The sequence below is a fragment of the Passer montanus genome, unplaced genomic scaffold (genome assembly GCF_014805655.1).
Source record: "Passer montanus isolate IOZ18808 unplaced genomic scaffold, ASM1480565v1 scaffold65, whole genome shotgun sequence".
NCBI classification, from domain to species: Eukaryota; Metazoa; Chordata; class Aves; order Passeriformes; family Passeridae; genus Passer; species Passer montanus.
Genome location: NW_024371593.1, coordinates 2,054,040 through 2,073,534, shown reverse-complemented (window position 1 = coordinate 2,073,534; position 19,495 = coordinate 2,054,040). Strand labels below are relative to the sequence as shown.

Genomic DNA, 19,495 nt, shown 5'->3' with positions numbered 1-19,495 from the left:
CACAATGAATAGCAAAGAATTGATGGAAGAAAAATTATAACAAAAAAAAAGTCATGAACCAGTATGTCCACATTAATCTGTTTTTCTCTTTTTCAGCGAATGTACAATTCATGGCAAAAAATGCAGATATGATGAACATGGTATGTTGATGAAGTCATTTTGATGTGAATAAGATGCATTTAGGGTACTCTTTGTATCAGGTAGTAAGGAATAACATCCTGTTTTAATCTACAGAATGTGTCTGCATTTATGAGGGGCAGAAGTACAACTACAAGGATGTGGTCTACAACACTACAGATGGCACAGGATGGTGTATTGTTGCAACCTGCGGTCCCAATGGAACACTTGAAAGGTTTATGCATGAATGTCTAACCTCAACATCACCCACAACAGCAACGACATTTCATTTCAGCTCTACACCACCTACCACTACTTCCACAGGTACTTCCTTTGTAGCCACTAAGATTATAGTCTCTTGTTTAGTGAGAAAAATATATTTTACAGTACTAAGTGGATTGCTCAGATATTGGCATTGAGATATTAAAATTTTGGTTCTTAGAATTCCTGTACAGCATTTTTCAGGTTGGGAATCTCAAGTTACTCTGGGCATATGTTGCTATATGAAATCAGTATTCAGTATAAAATACCTAAGTTCTGAAATTACAGAAAATATCAGCATTGCTAGAATTCAGTAGCTATTTTCCATCTATTTCATAATGAGAGTTGACCTGCAAAAGCTCTCCAACCAATAAATGGTTTCTTCAGGTCAGAGTTAAGATACAAAATGTAGGAATGTTTGAAATGGAGGAATAAGGACTGCTCTGCACTGAGTGAGGAGCCAAGATTTGGAAGAAAAAAGTAGCAATGAATCTTGATGCATACTATGAAAGTTACTCTTTCCACTGATTTCAATACATTCCAGAGAGACTAGTACATCCTGAAAACAAGATAGAACCAAGGCAAATACACTGAACCAAATGCAAAGCAAGTGAGACTTGGGGTTTTTCCAGAGTATATAAATTAGACCTGAGCCTTATTTCAGCACCTTGTAACACATAATTTGTATTCTCTTGGGAAGTGACAGTTCCAAGCATGTCACTACATTAAATTGCTGTGTGATTAATTTTCTGTTCTACAATATACTAAAATAAAGTGATGCACTGCAGGAGCATAATGCAAGACAAATGATATTAGGAAAATTGTTAGCCCATTTAAAACAAAAAAAAAAAACTTTACAAAATTTTATATCTAACAAAAAAATAGTATCTGCAGGAATTCATTCTTAATTTCATGGTCTCTTCCTTTCCCATTTCTCCTTCACAGTGTCACCAACTACATCAGTATGTGTTCATGAAATCTGTAAGTGGTCTGAATGGTATGATGGGAGTCTACAAACGCCTGGCTATGACGGGGGAGATTTTGAAACTTTTGATGATTTACGAGCAAAAGGTTATGAAGTTTGTCAAGCTCCAAAGGCTGTTGAATGCAGAGCAGAAAAATTCCCTGATATACCACTGAAAGACCTTGGCCAAAAAGTAGAATGCAGTACAACAAAAGGGCTTCTATGTTACAACAAGGATCAAATTTCAACAATGTGCAACAACTATGAAATCAGAATCCTCTGCTGTGTTTTTGTACCATGCTCTACCACAACGCCTTTCAGCACATCAACCCCAGTCACAACTCCACCTCTGACAGAAACATCTACAGAAACAACATATTCAGTTACTACTGAAAGTACAACATTGATACCTTCACCTACTGAAGAAACAACTAGAACAACAACACCTGTAAGCACGCCTCCTTCAACAATTCATCTTTGTTTCAAAGAAAAATGTTACTGGTCAAGATGGTATGATGTCAGTTATCCAGGGTCAGGTTATAATGATGGAGATTTTGATACGATAGAAAACATTGAAAATAATGGATACAAAGTCTGCAACTATAGAAAGGAAGTGGAATGTAGAGCAGTTCGGTTCCCTAATACACCATATCCTCTACTAGAGCAACACATAACATGCAACACAGAAGAAGGGTTAAAATGCTACAATAAAGATCAACTGCCACCTATCTGCTATAATTATGAATTAAGATTTAAATGCTGTATGAATATAACAGTGCCATGTGAAACAACACCTGAAATTCAGACCACAACAACACAACCAATTATTATTCCATCAGTTACAATGCCCACACAAGAACCAACGACACTAAGTTTGCAAACAAAACACAAGACAACAACTGAATACACAGTTGAACCGAAAACAGAATACATACACACCAGAATAACATCAAAACCAACGCCACAAACCCAAAAAGAAACTACTACTACCGAAGTGACAACCAGCACAACAACAAAAACTACAACAACGTCCTCCACCACCCCCTGTGAACCCGAAGTCTGCACCTGGAGCGAATGGTTCGACGTCGACTTCCCCTCCTCGGGGCCCAACCAGGGAGACTTTGAAACCTACCAGCACATCCGCGCTGCCGGCAAGAGAATCTGCCGGAAGCCAAAGCAGATCGAGTGCCAGGCAGAGGACTACCCCGACGTGGCCATCCAACACGTGGGACAGGTCGTGCAGTGCGACGTCCACTTTGGACTGGTGTGCAAGAACGAGGACCAGACGGGCAAATTCAAGATGTGCCTCAACTACAAGATCCGCGTGCTCTGCTGCACCCCCAACCTCAACTGCTCAATCCCCGTGATAACAACCAGCCCCACCACCAGCACCCCGACCACATTGGTCCCATCCCCCACCACCACCACAGTCACCACCTCTACCTCCACGCCCTACACCTCCACCACCACCAGTCCCACCTCCACAGAAATCAGCACTTCCACCAGCACCACCATCCCCACGCCGACGACGTCTACAACAACGTCCTCCACCACCCCCTGTGAACCCGAAGTCTGCACCTGGAGCGAATGGTTCGACGTCGACTTCCCCTCCTCGGGGCCCAACCAGGGAGACTTTGAAACCTACCAGCACATCCGTGCTGCCGGCAAGAGAATCTGCCGGCAGCCAAAACAGATCGAGAGCCAGGCCGAGGACTACCCCGACGTGGCCATCCAACACGGGGGACACGTCGTGCAGTGCGCCGTCCACTTTGGACTGGTGGGCAAGAACGAGGACCAGACGGGCAAATTCAAGATGTGCCTCAACTACAAGATCCGTGTGCTCTGCTGCCCCCCCACCCTCAACTGCTCAATCCCCGTGATAACAACCAGCCCCCCCGCCAGCACCCCGACCACATCGGTCCCGTCCTCCACCACCACCAGTCCCACCTCCACAGAAATCAGCACTTCCACCAGCACCAGCATCCCCACGCCGACGACGTCTACAACAACGTCCCCCACCACCCCCTGTGAACCCGAAGTCTGCACCTGGAGCGAATGGTTCGACGTCGACTTCCCCTCCTCGGGGCCCAACCAGGGAGACTTTGAAACCTACCAGCACATCCGTGCTGCCGGCAAGAGAATCTGCCGGCAGCCAAAACAGATCGAGAGCCAGGCCGAGGACTACCCCGACGTGGCCATCCAACACGGGGGACACGTCGTGCAGTGCGCCGTCCACTTTGGACTGGTGTGCGAGAACGAGGACCAGACAGGCAAATTCAAGATGGCCCTCAACTACAAGATCCGTGTGCTCTGCTGCCCCCCCACCCTCAACTGCTCAATCCCCGTGATAACAACCAGCCCCCCCGCCAGCACCCCGACCACATCGGTCCCGTCCTCCACCACCACCAGTCCCACCTCCACAGAAATCAGCACTTCCACCAGCACCAGCATCCCCACGCCGACGACGTCTACAACAACGTCCCCCACCACCCCCTGTGAACCCGAAGTCTGCACCTGGAGCGAATGGTTCGACGTCGACTTCCCCTCCTCGGGGCCCAACCAGGGAGACTTTGAAACCTACCAGCACATCCGTGCTGCCGGCAAGAGAATCTGCCGGCAGCCAAAACAGATCGAGAGCCAGGCCGAGGACTACCCCGACGTGGCCATCCAACACGGGGGACACGTCGTGCAGTGCGCCGTCCACTTTGGACTGGTGTGCGAGAACGAGGACCAGACAGGCAAATTCAAGATGCGCCTCAACTACAAGACCCGCGTGCTCTGCTGCATCCCCAACCTCAACTGCCCCTTCTCCACTCTCTCGACTGCCACCAGCACTTCCACCAGTACTACCCTAAGTGGACCGTTCTTTACAACAACTGCTCCTATTATTTCCACTACCCCATGTTTCTGCAAGATTGGTGATTCTATTTTTTCACCTGGTTAGTGTGCCGTATTTTGGGCCCTTTTTATTTGTTTTCCTTTTGTTTTTCTATGGGATTTTTTGCTGATTTCTTTTTCTTTATTATCCTTTCTTTTCTTTGTTTGTCTTTCTTTGTTTTGCAGGTGACTTGATTTACAACAGAGTTGATAGTGAAGGCTGTCGTTTTTATGCCATCTGTAGCCCGACATGTAATATTGAACGACACAGTGTACATTGTCCTGTCACTACTTTGCCAGCTACCACATCCTCCGAGTGGTCTACAGTAACAACACCAGTTCCTCTGCCTTCTACCTCTACACGTCCTCCTTTTCATGGTTGTGTTTCCACTATTTACCCTCCTTTACAAGTATGTAATTTCAGTGCTATTTTTTGACTGTTAAAATAATATAGTTTATTGGGTCTTTCCTGATTGGCAAAGTTTGGAGTCTTTAAACCTTATATATGCTGATTGTCTTAATTATTTTGCTGATGATGGGCAATGTAAATATTTGATTTTTCCTTTTTCTGAATTTCTGTTTTTTTATACTGCTAAAGAAAGTGACAAAATTATTTTCTTGTTACTTTATTTTTAGTAAAACTCTTTGGTGCATTGCATATGTAAGGTATCTTCTCACTGACATAATAGAAGGTGTTTTCTCAGGTATCTTATTTTTTCACTAAAGGGAAATATTTAAGATCCAGTAAAGGCTTGTATCTGTTTCTATTCTGCTCCCCTTTTATGTATACTCCTTTCATCTTTTTTTATTCTTATGTTCTCTGGTGACCTTGAAGAATGCTATACACAGAATAGAGGAAAGCAGTTCCTGTAACCCAATACATGTCCCAAGATCCAGAAGAGTTCCTCGTGCAGAAGAAACAAGTGTAGTTAAGCTTTCCACCTCCTTTTAGCATTAAAAATGCTAATCCTGTACAATATCGATAACTTTTTTTCTCTCAGTGTAAATTTTCGTTTTAATCTTTTTTTAGTTTCAGAAAAGTAAGTGTGGTTTATTCACCATAACGTGGTCAGAATTTTTAATACCTCTAGTTGCCATTAAAAATCATAAATACCACAAGATGAAGAGAAGTAACACATACTTTCTTTTCCAACACTACCATTACTGGAAACGTCATAGCAGAAATCTAAAAAGAGGAGCAAAATTTATATCTGTTTACAGAGTTTTGTGAAAAAAGTTTTTTCTTCATTTTGCAGCCTGGAGAAAGATTCAAATTATCCAACTGTACAGAAGTCGTCTGCAATGGAGACAACAATATAGATGTAGTACCAACTTACTGCCCACCTGTAAAGGAAATTACCTGTGCAAACAAATATCCACCAATGCTGGTACCTGATGAAAATGGATGCTGTTACCGATATGAGTGTCAATGTAAGCATCAATAGATTCAGGAATAACATTAAAAAAAAAAAGCTAAGCTTTACACAGATTGTATGGGCATTTTCATTTCTTAGGGTTGCAGGATCTTCAGTTTTAAAAATTTTCTTCTACCTAAATTCTCATCTTAATCTTCCAAATATTTTCTCTGTACAGGTGTGTGTAGTGGATGGGGTGATCCTCATTACATTACTTTTGATGGAACCTATTATACCTTCCTTGAAAACTGCACTTACGTCCTGGTGAAGCAGATTGTCCCCAGATATGACAACTTCCGTGTTTACATCGACAATTATTACTGTGATGCAAAAGATGGACTCTCCTGCCCTAAATCCATTATTATTTTCTACAAATCTGCAGAAGTGGTGCTGACTCGTCAACTCATGAATGGTGTGATGACCAATGTGGTAAATATTTTTTTTCTATTTTTGCAAGAAAGAAATAGTGTCTATGAGCCTTATGGATGCTATTTGGAGATACAGTCTATTAGAATATTACATCATGGAGGTGATCAGGGCAGAGAGTATCACTAGGGGGGAAAAAAAGGATTGCACTGGATGCCAAGAACAAAATTCATATTTCATGAAAACTGGTACATTGTGCCATACAGTTATGTAAACAAGCACACTTTGAAGAAACACAAGTGCAAATTGCAAGCAGGAGTCTTCTCCTGGGGGGAAAATGGAAATGTATCCTGTATCCTCTAGATGTCTGCTTTCTCTCCATATGGAACTTCAGCACCAAACAGCCCTGACACAATTCCCCCTTCGATTTCCTACAGTGAAGAGAGGTAAAGCTGAAGAAAAAGGGTGTAACTTAGACTGTCACCTCACCTTCATGATCCAAAGCAGTGTTGGCAAACCAATGAAAATGAAAAGATAGTCCCACTCTTACACTGGAGAATCTATTAGTTGATCAGAGAATCTATAGAAAGAGAGAAAATTTTGTCTGAATAGGCACTCTTGCCTTACAGTGCCATGGCAAATTCTCAGTCAGAAACACACGCTGGTTTCCTGTGAAAGAAGACAGTAACTGACAATTTTAACTCATGCTTTAGCCTGATTCAGTGAGAAGAGAGTTGCAGAATAACTTCTGACAAAAAACTATGAGGCAAAAAAGTTTACCTTTATTAACTCCTATAAGATACTGGGCTACAAATTGAAAAGTTTAACAAATAAATATGATCACAACTACATAAAACTGGCACTAAGGGCATCTGACTTCATTTTGTATTCAGACAACTCTTCCAATGTCAATTAATATGAAATATAGAGATGGTGTGATTATCTGGCAAAGTTATTACATAATAATGGCAAGGATATTTCTGTAGCTAAAGAAAACTACCACACATTTTCATATGAAAAATATTTCTTAGGCACATAATCATGAGGGATACAATGAAATACTTGGATTTATATCATAGAATACTGTGTATTAACATACAATCATCACAAACACAGTATGTAGAGGCCACTTAGATTATTATCACATTTTAGCAACGTAGCAATACAAGCCAAGATATCAATGCAAATATATGTTGTCATTAGGATGCCAATGGGCACTGGATGGGATGAACAACAATATGGAGATTATGAAGATTAGAAAATATATTATTTAAAACAATCAGGCAGAAGCACTGCTTATTCTGATGTGGTGTTTTGTTTTGTTTTGGTTTTTTTTAACCCATTCAGATGTACTTCAACAAAAAGATTGTTGAACCAGGCTTCAAAAAAGATGGCATTTCTTTCTCCACTCTTGGCATCAATATGATTGTTGAAATAGAAGAAATTGGTGCTGTCATCACCTTTAGTGGTCTGATTTTCTCTGTCAAGCTCCCATACAGCAAATTTGGCAACAACACCGAAGGACAATGTGGTAAGAAGGCTGCACAGATTGGAGGGGGTCCTCTTTCCCTACCCCTACCTTGGTTATGCTCACCCACTCGGGCTATGCAGTCTTACAATTGACAGAGATTTTTAAACAACAGTAAATGGAAATGAGTACAGTTTTGCTCTTCAGTTTCTGTAGGATGTCAAAAGCTCAATATTTCTTTGGGGCTGGGGTTTTACATCTGTTTGTTTTTCCATAACCTGAAGTTCATATAACAAGAGAAAGTTCTCCCTATGAAGAAAGGCAAAATATGCATTTCATGAACACATCAGACCTAAACATATCAGCCCAGGAATGTATTGTGCATCTCTGATGTGGCTCAGGAGACTTACCCAGCTTGTCTCTTCCAGGAACATGTACAAACAATAAAGCAGATGAATGCCGCTTACCAAGTGGTAAGATCATTTCCTCCTGTCCCCAAATGGCTCATCACTGGATTGTTGATAACAACAAGTCATGCCATGGAGTACCAATACCACCAGCTATAACCACACCTCCACCAAAGCCGCAATGTCAAACACCTCCGCTCTGCAAACTTATCTTGAGCGAGTAAGAAAACAAATTCATTTTTTTCTAGACACAACTGTCTCAGTATCTTACAAGAAGAATAACAGCTATAGCTTCAGCATGTGATAATAACTGAAAATGTCAGCTTAATGACAATATATATATATATAGTAAAAGGCCTTTGCAAAAGAAACAGGTCTGCCTTAATGATTGGCATGCCAAAGATAACAGCAAGGAGAGGTAAAGTCAGAAAATCAGGGATGCAGCAAGAATTAAAATCAACACTCCATGGATGCAATACTTCCAGAGTTTGTTCATTAAGTATTAAGCAAAGACTGAACTCTAAATTTGAAGTGGGTCTTCAGTACAAATCATAGAGAAGCCAGTTACCAAACAGGTGAAGGGAGAAAATGCAAACAGCTGAGAAATGTCCTTCTGTCTTTGTACATTTTACCTAAAATATGCCATTCCAAAAGCACAAAGGCTTGTTTCCTGAACTATGTCCTATACCTGTGTAGGCTGACAAGATTACTTATAAAAGCCCTCTTATACATGCTTTCTGTAGCATCTAGTAAGTTTGGAGCTATTTTATCTGTCAATTTTCTATTGCTAATTTTTTCATTCCTTTTTTCTCAATCTAGTGCAGTTGCCTTTTACACTATATTTCTGGAGTCAAGCCACTAAAAAGTTGTGTACACATACAGAAATAGTATGACCATTAGCATCTTTAGAAAAAAAAAAGGCACTCCAGATTTCTTAATCTCTCCTGAATCTATCTCCCATCTTACTGGCCATTCCTAGGGTCTTGTTTCTCATAATACCTTCCTTTCTGAAGCAGAGTCACATGCTATTAACTGGAAAGTGTTGTCTGACAGGAACAGACTTTGTATAATGGCTCATTAATATAGAAGGGGTTGCTTTCTTTACTGTCTGCAGGGTTTTTGCAGAATGTCATACTGTGATACCACCAGAACCATTTTTCAAAGGCTGTGTTTTTGATGGATGTCGCATAGATGATGAATTCATGCAGTGTTCCAGTTTGGAGATATATGCTACGGAGTGTGCTGCTAGAGGTGTCTGCATTGACTGGAGAGGAATGACCAACAATACATGTTGTAAGTATTGCAGGACTCAAAATGTGTGTGATAAATGGTAGAAATTAGTGTTTTATTCACTAATCACGTCATATCTGAAACTTTGTTACTGTCTACAAAAACCCAGTGGGGTTCTTTCTCACAGAAGCTGCAGATTAAGAAGGCAAAGCTGTAGTAATTTTTTTCTGAAAAAAATGCATCTGCTATCAATTTTTAATCTTTTTTTTTTTTGGTCTTTTTCCATACAGCATTCAGCTGCCCATCAAGCATGGTATACAAGCCGTGTGGGCCCATTAATCCAGTTACCTGTGACCAAAGGTATGGAAAAACAAAAATAGCACACCCTGAAGCACCTGCTTATATTTTTCTTATCTATCTACTTTCCTCAGAAATTTATTTCACAATGAAATATGTTGTGAGTTTCACTAACTTATTCAAGATATTGATAATATAAACAAATATTATTTATAAATACCAATCAGCTCTAGGAACAGATGCTTCCTGTTGCCCTTCAGAAAGTGTACATTTTTTGTCTCTCTTGCATCTGACATGACACACTGCTCTGCCCTCTGCCTCACCACAAAAGTGTTGTGTTCAAGCACATACACTCTTCCCATTCCAGCTATGATCGTCCTGGCTATGGAGTAACTGAAGGCTGTTTCTGTCCTGAAGGAATGACACTCCTGCATGCAGAGAGCAACATCTGTGTCTCTGAATGCTGTAAGTCATCTGTAGCTAATCTGGGGAATAAGTAGAGATAGGGATTGTTAGTCAGGAGGCCTGAGTTCTATGGTCATCTTCTACATGGCCAGATCATTGCACATCAGCTTCCCTGAGTGTCCCCAGTTATAAATTGAGTAATAGTCAATATTTCCCTTTTTCCCCATCATCATTCCTTATGTGAGACCCACTAGATGATAGAATTCTACAGTTCAGCAAAATTAGTCTGCATGTTCATTTTCTTGTTAGCTATATCTTCGCAATAATTTATTTGAAACTGCATGTATGTACTCCTTTGTCAGTTTCCAGTGGTGTAAATATCCATTCGTTTCTCTCTTTTTTTCTTTTTCTTTCTAGTCTGTAGAGAACCAAATGGAATGTCCAGATGGGTGAGTATTGCAATGAGTGTGGCTTAATGAGCACAGATAAGTGAAACAAGATAATATTTAGTGTTCCACTAAACCAAACCTTTGTCACAAATGACTGTTCACTTTCAGTCTTAAAAATAATGAGTACTAGAGCACCCCTAAGTAATTTAACAATAAGTGATAAAATATTCTTTCAATAACCTCACATACAGGGCAAAAAAAAACTTTAAAAAAAGAGTGAGAAAGAGAGATGGTAGTAGTGGAAGTTAGGCATTATGCTTATCTTATTTCCACAAATTTAGCTTGCTAAAATTACTAAAAATTAAGGGAGAGTTTACCTGTTGCTTATCATATTCACACCTTGCATTCTTAGTTCCTCAGCTGCACAGAAATCAGCAACCTAATGAGAAAATGAACATGTCATATGATCATTTCTTATTCAAAAATGGATGTGAGGCTCAATCACTTCTCCTTTAGAACTCCTGTAACCCTCATACTAATATTATTAACAAATAGAAAGTAATAGCTTTGTAAACTCAGAACCTTTAGTGGCCTACAATGTCTTCCCCAAATAAGCAGTTTGAGGGTCTCCTATAAAATCTAAAATATGAAAAAATTATATAATCAGTTATCACTGTATACACGAATACGTCAGCTAGAAGCAAATAAAATTAAATATAAAATTAAACAAAAATAATTTTTTCCTTTCCTTTGTGTTTTTCTTTTTTATTTAGCCAGGAGAAAAATGGACAAAAGACTGCCGGGAATGTGTCTGTGACAAAAATACTCTTAAGGTGAAGTGTACAAAGCACGAATGTTCTCTGACACAGCAAGTATTTTGTGAAGAACCAGGTTACATGCCTGTTCAGATACCAATACCAGAAGATCCATGCTGTACTAGGACTGAGTGCTGTGAGTACTGTCTTTGATCTTTATCATGGGCAATATGCTATATTAATTTTAGGAAACTACAGCAATCATTTCACATTTTTTAGTATTTTGCATTGATGCCTCACCCTGCTTTTTAGAGCCTTCTTGCAGAGCATACAGTAAATGCCTGAAGATAACAAATGTAAAGATTAAAGGATTTTATATAGTTAGGCATAGAAAAGTAACTGAAAATCTTCTATAATTTAACATTGAAAGCATTTAATACTGCCACTATCTGAAACAATATTCAAAAACCATTTTAAAAAATTTCAATTTCAAAGACAAGTATTAGGAAAATTAACTTAAAAAAATAGTCCTGGCTATTTAAAAATTGTTCAGGAAAGTTCCAGAACCAGTTATCAGACCAGAGAGTCATCAGATTTCCCCACCGGTACAAATTTCTCTTTGAAATTATCTCTTTCCAGCAATTACTACTCTGTTGTTCTCAATGTTTTGTTTCACAAAGATTACGGGAAAGCCTGATCACGTTGAAAATACCTTGGCACATAGAATGGATTATTCATTAAACTATCTTGTGTAAACACCATATCTACCCCATGGGAAGACTTCAGAAGTTCATGTAAAACAAAATTGCTTTAATTCAGAAACTTTGAGCAAATTATTTTCTATATTCTCTTACATGAAACAGACTGCAACACAAGCCTCTGCACTGACATCACACCCCAGTGCTTAGAGGGACAGGAAATAATCACTATAATGCCACCTGGAAACTGCTGTCCTATCTTTGAATGCAGTAAGTATTGTGCATCCTCCTCATGTGCTATTTTTTCTGAATAACAAAAACCTTATAAGAGAGATGTAAGTTATCTGTGGTATCATATTGGGTCTTGTCATGAATGAGTATTTTAAGGCCACTGCCACAGGCTTAAGAAATGGGCCTACAAAGCTATGAAACAGAAGTTTTTTCATGCATTTCTGGCTCCTAAAACTTACACCTCCTTCTTCCTTCTTTACAGGACAGGGCTGTATAGTCAACGAAACCTATTATGCAGTAAGTACACAGAGTTACTCACTATAAAAACATACCCTCACATAGTTTGCAGTGCAGTGTTTTTGAGACACACATCATAGTCCATATTTTGTAGGAAGGCCTGAGATAAAACATTATTAATTATTCCACTGAGGTTAACACCCTCTGTTACAAACAAAATCATGTTCTGCTCTCCTTTCTACATTAGCAGAATTTGATTCCAAAATTGATATTACCAAACCAGAAACTCTGCTTAAATAAAACAACCAAAATTGTATTTATGGATAGCTTAGCCTATACATAGTTCATGTATATGTGTATGCACAGAACAACTTGTTTTAACTGACTAATAATGGGTTTTTCCAACTTGCCCTAGCCTGGAGCTGCCATTCCATCAGGCCCCTGTGAAGAATGTACCTGCTCTGCATCCTCTCCCTCAAGGCCTGACCACCTTAGGGTCACATGCCAGCCTATTATCTGTGACACATACTGCCCACTGGTGAGTGCTGCTAGAAACACTTACTCCCCTCAGCTCAAATAACCACCAGTTCAGGTCAGTGACCCAACTTAATGCCATTGTCTCTCTATTTCTTTCAAAACAGGGCTACAAATACACCGTGGAACCCGGACAGTGCTGTGGCACGTGCAAGGCAGCAGCTTGTGTAGTGACTGTGGGAGACAACATTACACATGTGCTCCATGTAATTACCTCTGGTTTACCTCACTTTTGGGAAACTCTGCTAGTCTTTCCATTCTTTCCTCTCCTTGTATTTGCCACAGTTATTTCCTCCATCTTTTCTCATATTAGACAAATGCTTACTCAGGCAGGGGCTGGACAATCTCCACTCAGACTAAACAATACCTTACACCATAAAACACCAGCTCTAAGGCTTCTGGAAGCAACTGTGCTATGATACTGAACAACAGCTTTCAGAAATCAACATAGGAATATACATAGGTGAAAGCAAAGGGCTTTTGTTTGCCTCCAGTTCTGAAATTGTAGCACCCATTTTGCTCACAGGATAATTTTATCTGTGGAGGCATTTTGACACATCCATAAATTCTAATGACAAAACTACTGAAATGCAAATCTTTCTTTCCAAATGAGTCCATGTACTTACCCTATTCACACAAAAAGCACCTCTACATCCATATAAAAATAGTCTCTTCAACTGGTTAATGAAAAACACTTAATAGCGGTATGATAATATGGCAAATAATTATCAGCTGGAATTCAAGGAAGTTGTTCAGAATAATCACACTACTATACGCAGCAAAAATAAGACATTGGGGGGCTTTTGTTTCATTTTGATATAGGAAGATTTTAATTTGAATTCACTTTGACTACTTTCAGGAAGGAGAACACTGGAATCCACCTGATGATAACTGCACTGTTTACACATGTGAAAAACATGCTGACCAGTTCATTCAAGTCATCAAAGAGGCAAGCTGTCCTGCCTTTAACTATGATGAGTGTGATCCAGTAAGTACTGTTCTACCCATTCTCATTTTTGGAAAGGTTGCAGTGCCTAACACCAGTGATAGAAGGATCATAGTGTCCAATGAAAATAACTAGCAGAAGCACCATGCAGGAAGTAGCTCTCCTTTTATCCTCTCTGAACCTGGTCCCAGTCAAATTTTATCTCAGAAAAGCAACTCAAAATAAAAATGAGTGTCACAAAAATCCTGACTGAGGATCAGACATTAGCGAAAAGCATGATATTTTGGATTCATTAAAGTGTCAAGTGACTTAGAAGCAAAAATCAGCCTCTGCCAAGTCACTTATTTCATTCATTGTGTTACCCTGTCTGTTATAATCCCTTACCTTTACTGACTTTGGTCACAATATTTTGACTTACGTGTGCTAGGAGCTTTATTGCTTGCTGAAATTATACTACTAAACGGAGGGTTTTCCTCCATTTCAACTTTCAAATCGCTATTTTAATATTAATAAGAGTTATGTGCCCTTAATATTTAGCCTTGCTTGAAATTAGATTCCGTGGCAATACAAAAATATACACAGTCTCTGGTGCCAGAGAAAATCAGGAAGCAGGGAAAGTCTGCTTTAGCATGCAGATATGAAACCCGAGTTATCTTTTTGTGTTTTCCAACTTCAGGATGATATCAGGTTATCTGATGATGGCTGCTGTTTAGTGTGCCGAAGAGTACCAAAACGTAAGTAATAACAATTTTGTTAAAAGTATTGATTATATGTGCCTGGCTAGGTATATTAGCCCATTTTGCACAATGGGTGCATAGACAGAAGAGGTGAACTGACCACTGACCGTGGTTCACTGGGTTCACTGCTTCACTGGGGTGAGAAAGGAAACAGGTGGAAAAGAAAGGAACAGGACATTTCTACTGTGCATTTTAGGTCCTAGTGAAACAGATGATGAACTCTCCCATCCCCTTCTGTTAAATGCTGGCTTTTTTTGTGGGAGGGTGAGGACTATGACTACTCTCCAATTTCCATAGATACATTCTCTTTAAGGAGGAAAGTGAAACCAATTCTGAGAGATGGGTGCACATTGAGCAGTTGCCACAGTATTGCTCTTAATTTCTGCATTCTGAATCAAGTTGCCTAAGAAAAAGGGAAATGATAACACAAACAGCAAGTCTTCATTTGGCCCTCAGCAATTAAAAGAAAAATACATTGTGCCTTAGTTTTCTATTTCAGCCCTGTCCACCTTAGTTTTCAGTTACAAACTGTTTATCATATACAGCCATCTATTCATATGCATACGTATTTTAACCTGTTTTCCTTTGCTTTGTGATGACCTCAGTTTGCATGAAGTACAATATGACTACTGTCATCAACTACAATGGCTGTGTATCTCCTGCACCTGTTGAGATCACATACTGTGAAGGCAGCTGTGATGCTTACTCACGGTAAGTGGCATAAAAGATAATTGTGGCCTCTTGTCTTCTACTCTTTACACCAGTTAAATCAAGCAAATCACAAGTGTTTTTCTGATGTGTCCAACATCCACTCCATCATCAACTGTTTCCATTCTGCTAATTAACATGACATTGTGTGAGCTTGATTTCCTTGAGATTCAGTGTTCAACAGCCTGTTCAGCATCATAGTGAATAGACCCAAATTTTAATTTTGCCCATTTAAAACTGAGGTTATTTGTTTCTCATTATTATCTCACTGGACTGGCTTGCTGTGTGATCTGGAATAAATGTTGACTTTTTCTGTGCCTTAATGAAGACTTAGTCATAAAATTTTACAATGAGGAGCAATTTATCTGTTTTTCACCACAATACTGTAAGAATGCTAATATTGAGCAATAGTCCCACATGCAAGTGCATGACTTCTGGTTTTGTAATGGATGGCAGGGGCAGTGTTATTTCTCACATAAATTTTGAATCTTTCTCATTGGTTTTTCCATCAGATATTCTCAAACGACAAACACAATGGTGCACAAATGCTCGTGTTGTCAGGAAATCCAGACCAGCAAGAGGAAGGTGACACTGATGTGCAGTGATGGAACCTCCCTTGATCACTCCTACACCTACGTGGAGAAATGCAGCTGTGTGGGTGCTGAGTGCATTACCCAAGGCAACACCCAACAGGAGACACAGCAGACAAAAACCTCTCAGGAGCAAGCAAATGTCAAAAATTAGAACTAGAGAGAAGTCCTCAAACAAGGGCTGAGCATAAGACTAAATAAAGAAACTTCAAAAAATACAAAAGTGTCAAGAGCAGCTAAAATTTTGGATGAACAGATGATGTTTTCTGCATAAACCCTCAGTATGTCTGTCTACAGAATTTCAGCTTTTGTTATCAATGTATCTCCCATTGGTTTTTACATCTTTTCTTTTACACCTTGAGAGGTGTAAATTCATCTTGACATTTTCTGTTCATTTGTCTTCAGTGACATGCTGGACTTTTAATAACATTTTCATTCCAGTTCACCAGGAAAAATCAAAAGGCAAATCCAGAAAACAAGTCAAACCCAGGGAAAACTGTACCCCTCTGCTTCTATATGTTTCTTGTTTTTTGTTGAGGAAAACTTAGAGAGCAGAAAGCCATATATTTTCAAAATGATAAACTTCAATATTTTGAACAATTTATAACAGACATATTTCCCTACAGGTTTTTGTAAGGAAAAGGAAAAATCCTATTGTAAGAAGCTGCTGCACACTACTTTTTGTTTACATAACACCATCAGCATAGTAGCTGTATGAAAATATGGATTTTTAATTTTGTTTTGTGGTTAAATGTTTACAGAAGAAATATATATATATTTGCCAACAGAGGCATATGAAGGAATTTTTTTAAACAAAAGTATAATAATAATAATAATAATAATTGTAAATTCTTTCCTAGGAAGCTTTAAAAAGTTGGAACACTACTATTTATTACCTTTTTTTTTTTTTGAAAACTGATTTATTAGGTAATTTTCTTTCAGAATTAATGTTATCCCGTTTCTTATTCTCAGTCATGTTGTCTGGGTATGGTATATTTTCTTTTGGTTTTGAATATTATTTTATTTTTGTTCCTTAAGACACGAAAAAAGCAATTATGATTAATAAATTTTGAGCATTTTACAGCATGTCTGCTTTGACTTTTCAGTGAATCCCTTGCAGGAGAGTTGCTGGGTCCATAAAACATAGTTCCAGGTCAAAAGTCAATGTGGTACCTAACACCCTATAGAGCTTTGACACTGCTTTCAATGAAAAACACTCAAACCCAAACATTTGGAAGTGTTCCAAGCACATCACCTCAGCTGCTATAATTTAGTGAACTCTCAGAAATCAAGCACCCCTCTGAGTCTGCGCATGTTTTGTAGCCCTGAAAGTTCTTCACCTGGCTGCCATAAACTAGCCAGAGTGTTTCAAACCAGTCTGTCTCATGGTTCAGAGACCACTGCAACATAAATAAGTCTCTGAAATTGCACTGTTGTAAATCTATGTGGCTGTTGTGAGAGGAACGCTCTCGTATTTACAAACAATTTGCTGGGTGAAGGTTGGGTGTTCAGGTCTTTGAAATGGGTCCCAGAGTCTCTCCTGCCTTTGGGCAGTGGGTTTGTGGCAGAGCCCAGGCAGTTCTGCTCCTGGAACAGACAAGGGTCTGCACAGCCCGAGTTCCTGAATTCTAGGGTAAAATGGGAGGTTCAAGGTGGGATATGTGGTAGTGGTTCTGGAAGGCTGAACCTTCCTGGTGCCTCAGCCAGTGGGGAAAGGGAGAGGGGAACATGCAGCTGGGAGCTGAGGATGAAGGAGGGTGACCCCTCTGAAACCTCCAGGGAGAAAACGCCACAGGTGTGTGTTGTGGTAGACTCTCTCCCTTTATTCAAATAAAATTGCAGGACTCCTTGGTCTCCTTTTTGGGCATAAACTTCTGGAATTTGTGGAATTTTTCTTACACTACTTAGCTTTAGTAACAGGGCACTTTGAACCAGCCACCACAGCTCTGACTGTACATTGTATAGTGCCAGGCAACATCCTAGGAATAACTGCTCTAGGATTTGTAAGGGCAACAGTAAAAAGCTGAAGTTGTTTTACTAAACTTTTCTCCTACCCTACAGTTTGGATGGCTCAGCAGAGGGTGTAACAGGGTGCCCTGCAGCAGTTCGGCTGCTCTCACACCTGTTTTTCTTTTACAGGACAGTAACCACCCCTGTAGCTCCCCCTTCAGAGGCGGGCACTGAGTTTTCCGTGGGAAACACTAACACCACCAGTCTTCCTGCTGGCAGAAATCCCGAGCTCCGTCCCAGCTTCCTGTTGACAGTTTTTCCACGCCTTGGGCTCTTTTTGCTGCCCAGCCAGGCCCCCAGGTGGCACACTGCTCTGCTCCTCCCTTCCCAACTAGCCCGCCCGGCTTCCCAATGCAGAACTGCTGCCGAATTCACGACTAGTTCCGTGTGTCACAGAGTTTCTGGACTTGCAGGCTAGGAAATGATTCTTCTCCTGTTCGTTCTACAGAAGGGAAATAAAGTCTATTATAGAGAATCAATTATTATGCACTTTGTTGGTCTACAACAGCTCCTTGCTCACCACTGAGCTACTGAAATGGCAGAATTTCCTGCGTGTTGCTTCAAGATCCTTAGTTGTTTTCCCATACAAAGCCTGTATTTCAGCATCCCAGAAGGTATCCTGTTTCATGGAGATCCCTGTGTGTAATAAGTCTGTACCACCAGCCATTTCACACACTGAAAGAGAAAAAAATAATACAATGAGGAAGAAGAGAAGGGGAGACATGTGGCACATGGAAAGACAGGTGATAATGGCAGGGACAGCAGAGTTTGGTGGCATAAGAAAGAAAGAAAAAACAGAAGCAAGAGCACTGACAGACCAGTCCTGGCATGGGGAGACAGGAAGCAAGGGAACATGAGCCAAGATAAATCATGGAGGCACACCAAGGCTGTGGCTGAGGAAGTACTGGAGACCCTGCCTTGGAGAAGGAAGGATTTCTATCACAGATGCAGTCCCAGTGCTGGGAAAGAGCAAATGGGAACCCTCAGTTCAAAAGGAGGACAGGGAACAACATGTTTTGGGCATTAAAGACAAAATGAAAGATCTTGAAAGAAGACATGCAGTACATATAAACCACAGCACTGCAATGGATGTAGTAGAGCAGACTTACATTCTTCCTAAATTTTCCTTTACACAGGACCTATCTTTGCTCTGAGTTGGCACAGGCACATATTGGGTAATAGCTCCAAAGTAAACCTTCCTAAAAGCTAGGATAAACTATGCCACTTATCTTTGTCAAAAGAATTACCACTTTTTAAAACCATAGATAAATAATAGAGTCAATAAATGATTGGGTGGGAGAAAATGATTGGCTTGGCAGGTCTTTTCTGACAGGTCAGAATACCTGCAGGTCACCCTGAGCCGTGCTGGTGTCGATGGTTGATGTTTGTTACACCTCTGGCAACACCAGAGGGCTCTGGGCTCACAGCTTACAGACGTGGATGAGCAGGTTTGCTGTCAGAAGAGTTTCTTTCCAGGCACTTCAAAGTGAGCCACATAACTATTCCTTGCTTTCAGATCCTGAGGATGAGTTTTGCCCTTAACATACTCTGAACCGACAAGCATCCATTCCACATAACGTAACAAGATTTGTTCATACATCACTTAATTTTTTTTTTCTTATCTGATCATCGATGGAACACAAATAAGTTGCAGCAGAGAAATCATTCACTTAGAGGTTATTCCAGCTGAGAAACCCCACCAGTATTCAAAGTTTTAGTGTCTAAACTCAATATTGAATTAATGGGCATTCATACCTTCACTCTCAACTCAGGTCTCTTGTTTTGTGGCTCAAGTTTTTCATGACCAGCTTACTGTTATTCCTTGTTCCCACTATTAAAACTCTGGAGTGTAA

At 40.1% G+C, this 19,495-nt stretch overlaps 1 protein-coding gene across 1 annotated transcript in view; it reads left to right on the top strand.

Moving 5' to 3' along the window:
• MUC5AC (mucin 5AC, oligomeric mucus/gel-forming) overlaps nucleotides 1–16,681 on the top strand; it is a 38,678-nt gene extending 21,997 nt beyond the window's left edge. The window contains exons 29-49 of the mRNA XM_039728312.1: nucleotides 97–140; nucleotides 235–441; nucleotides 1,324–4,281; nucleotides 4,406–4,629; nucleotides 5,476–5,650; nucleotides 5,813–6,063; nucleotides 7,348–7,531; nucleotides 7,897–8,095; nucleotides 8,990–9,168; nucleotides 9,396–9,465; nucleotides 9,770–9,867; nucleotides 10,225–10,256; nucleotides 10,970–11,147; nucleotides 11,815–11,919; nucleotides 12,143–12,177; nucleotides 12,533–12,655; nucleotides 12,759–12,857; nucleotides 13,511–13,639; nucleotides 14,274–14,331; nucleotides 14,940–15,045; nucleotides 15,555–16,681. Of these exons, the coding sequence (XP_039584246.1) occupies nucleotides 97–140; nucleotides 235–441; nucleotides 1,324–4,281; nucleotides 4,406–4,629; nucleotides 5,476–5,650; nucleotides 5,813–6,063; nucleotides 7,348–7,531; nucleotides 7,897–8,095; nucleotides 8,990–9,168; nucleotides 9,396–9,465; nucleotides 9,770–9,867; nucleotides 10,225–10,256; nucleotides 10,970–11,147; nucleotides 11,815–11,919; nucleotides 12,143–12,177; nucleotides 12,533–12,655; nucleotides 12,759–12,857; nucleotides 13,511–13,639; nucleotides 14,274–14,331; nucleotides 14,940–15,045; nucleotides 15,555–15,786 (5,686 nt within the window). The 3' untranslated portion in view covers nucleotides 15,787–16,681. The remainder of the gene's footprint in view (nucleotides 1–96; nucleotides 141–234; nucleotides 442–1,323; nucleotides 4,282–4,405; nucleotides 4,630–5,475; nucleotides 5,651–5,812; nucleotides 6,064–7,347; nucleotides 7,532–7,896; nucleotides 8,096–8,989; nucleotides 9,169–9,395; nucleotides 9,466–9,769; nucleotides 9,868–10,224; nucleotides 10,257–10,969; nucleotides 11,148–11,814; nucleotides 11,920–12,142; nucleotides 12,178–12,532; nucleotides 12,656–12,758; nucleotides 12,858–13,510; nucleotides 13,640–14,273; nucleotides 14,332–14,939; nucleotides 15,046–15,554) is intronic.
• Nucleotides 16,682–19,495: the final 2,814 nt, after the last annotated feature.